Source organism: Amphiura filiformis, unplaced genomic scaffold (genome assembly GCF_039555335.1).
Source record: "Amphiura filiformis unplaced genomic scaffold, Afil_fr2py scaffold_436, whole genome shotgun sequence".
NCBI classification, from domain to species: Eukaryota; Metazoa; Echinodermata; class Ophiuroidea; order Amphilepidida; family Amphiuridae; genus Amphiura; species Amphiura filiformis.
The window spans coordinates 10,539-13,268 of NW_027305900.1; the positions used below are offsets into that span (position 1 = coordinate 10,539).

General features: G+C 38.4%; 1 protein-coding gene across 1 annotated transcript; it reads right to left on the reverse strand.

Moving 5' to 3' along the window:
* Positions 1 to 225: 225 nt before the first annotated feature.
* Positions 226 to 2,510, reverse strand: LOC140145592 (uncharacterized). The gene is made up of 2 exons (XM_072167289.1): positions 2,142 to 2,510; positions 226 to 1,341 (listed from the first exon to the last, which is right to left on the reverse strand). The coding sequence occupies exon 2, from the start codon at positions 1,289 to 1,291 to the stop codon at positions 353 to 355; it is 939 nt and encodes a 312-aa protein (XP_072023390.1). The 5' UTR covers positions 1,292 to 1,341; positions 2,142 to 2,510; the 3' UTR covers positions 226 to 352.
* Between the last annotated feature and the right edge of the window lie 220 nt (positions 2,511 to 2,730).

The following is a 2,730-nucleotide window of genomic DNA, read 5'->3' on the forward strand; positions in this document are numbered from 1 at the left end:
ACCAAAGCATTCATTTATTGTGTGTTTTCATGTGAGTTTTACGTGTTCCACTTTGTGCAAAGCATTTGTTGCATAACTCACACTGAAAAGGTTTCTCTTTGGTGTGAGTTCTGATGTGTCTTTTAAGACTATCACGGGTTAAAAAGCCTCTCTGGCAATGCTCACATTGATATGGTCTCTCCCGGGTGTCAGTTCTTTCCTGTTCTGCCCATGTAATGTGTGCTTTGATGTGAGCTTTAAGTGCGTTAGTTTGTGTAAAGCGTTTGTTACATTGATCACACTGGTAGGGTTTCTCTTTGGTATGAGTTCTAATGTGTTTTTTAAGACTACCGCTTGTAGGAAGGCGTTTCTGTCAATGCTCACATTGATACGGTTTCTCTTTGGTGTGAGTTCTTCTGTGTTCTGTTAATCCACCTTTGTGGGTAAAGCATTTTAGACAATATTCACAACAATAAGGTTTTTCTTTTGTGTGAGTTCTAATATGTTTCACAAGACCGCTCTGGTCGGCAAAAGCTTTTGTGCAGTACTCGCACTGATATGGTTTCTCTTTGGTGTGAGTTCTGATGTGTCTTTGTAAGCCACCTACTTGAGTAAAGTACTTCTGACAGTACTCGCATTGGTAGGGTTTCTCTTTGGTGTGTGTCTTGAGGTGCACCTCTAGATGATCCTTTTTTATGAAACCTTTCTGGCAATAACTACAGTGATGTAAGTTCTCCTGTGTGTGAATTCTGACATGTCTTTGAAGATCACTCGGATGCTTAAAACATTTCTGGCAGTACACACACTGATACTGCTTTACTTTAATGTGAGCCCTGTAGTGTTTTTTAAGAGTATCACTTCGAGTAAAGCATTTCTCGCAGTATTCACACCGAAAAGGTTTTTCCTGAGTGTGACTTCTTATGTGAATTTTAAGCTTACAACTAAACGTAAACCCTCTGTTACAAAACTCACACTTAAAAGGTTTGTCCTCGGAGTGAATCTTCGCATGTCTCTTTAAATTGTTTTGTGTTCTAAAGCGTTTCTGACAAACTGAGCACATGTACTCGCTTTCCTGGGTTTCACTGTATAGTATTATGAAGGAAACAATTGGTGAATTCTTTCCTTTGTTGTGCAGTTTAAGATGTCTTTTGAGTTTGCCACTTTGTGTATAGCATTTCTGACAGTAAATACACTCCTTTCTGATCTCTGCTCTGACGTACTTCATCAAGTGTCTATCCAAATGTCGCTTTAATCTGTCTAAAGAGTGTAGAAAAATGCCACAATGTGAGCAGGTATAAGCCTTCAACATCATCGATGTCTGGTTTGATGGAAGTTGTACAAAAGTAGCCAATGATTGTACCCCTGAAAAAAAATTCAAAATACTAATTTTAATGACAATATTATAAAAGTTCTGTTATCAATAATTTTAGGCAAAGAAAAAAAAAATGGTAATGGTACATGAGTGCAACCACGCACGCACAGCACATGACGAATGGGAATTACGGCATATGTTATTGCTTGCCTGCCCAGAATGCAGTTCACGCATACCAAGATATTGGATTGCAAATTTTGCTATTTATTCACATTTTAATACGCTGAAAGTGCTCTTGTTTTTTCACAAAGCCGCATCAAGGGGACGATATTTGATATTATATGTAATTTTAAAAACAATCCATAAACCAATAGGGTTACCCCCAGCCCTCGAATTAAGGATCTGAAGGGGCATGGCAACTTTTTTAGGGCAAGTTGATAATTGCCTTGGATTTTCACTGAAAAGGCAAGGCAGCACAGCAGTTTGTAATATTTCAAGAGGGCATCATGGCAACTGTTGAAAATTTGAGAAGGGCACCAAGGCAATTTCTCAAAAGTGAAGAAAACACACACAAACATAGATGATTTTTATAATGAAGGGGCAGGGTTGGGGCACCAACGGCAACTTGAGCCTGGCACGGCAAGTGACTGTCTTGGGTAAAGGACATATTTTGAGGGCATTACGGCAGTGGGGATGGGCACCCACCGCGAAATGCCATGGGTGCCGTGGGTTAATTCGAGGGCTGGTTACCCCCCTTTAATAATACATGTACTATTATACTTATTGTAGTGTAAGTTTATGGTGTATAAACTACTGTAACTGTCAATGACTGTACAATGTATAAGCTTACCGACTTTAGGGAAACGGAAATCAGGCGAAGTCCATAATGTAGCTCAATCACAAAGTCATTCACACTACATGTAGGGCTAAATCAACGTCATAGGTTGAAGACGCACATGAATGGTTGAAAATTAAAGAGAGTCAAAGACAAAGACAAGACAAACAACACCAAAATCATGAAAATGGCAAAAACTGTCTCAATTAGCCTATTTACAGCCTGTAGGATATTTATGGGCGCACATCACTTAACAATAAGTGCATGCTGAAAGAGGGCGCATCATCATTAAATAATTATGCCAGACATTCATTATTCCTGATTATGCTTTAACATTTCGCATACAAGATGTCACTTGATCGATAACGCAAAATAAAGAAACATTAAACAAAAACTTAGAAAACACAAGACTAGTGTAAAATAACACAAAAATTCACATTTTTAATTTTTCCTTTGAACAAGGCCTTTTGTCTCTTTCCCAAAGAAATGGTGTTGTTACTTTGCTTCCTAAAAGGACCGTGATCCTATTTTTGTTAAAAATTACCGTCCTATTTCCCTATTGACGACTGATTATAAGCTTATTGCAAAGACCATGGCTAATCGT

Excerpts from the sequence above, each read along its gene's own strand:
- LOC140145592 (XM_072167289.1), bottom strand. The coding sequence starts at position 1,291 with ATGATGTTGAAGGCTTATACCTGCTCACATTGTGGCATTTTTCTACAC.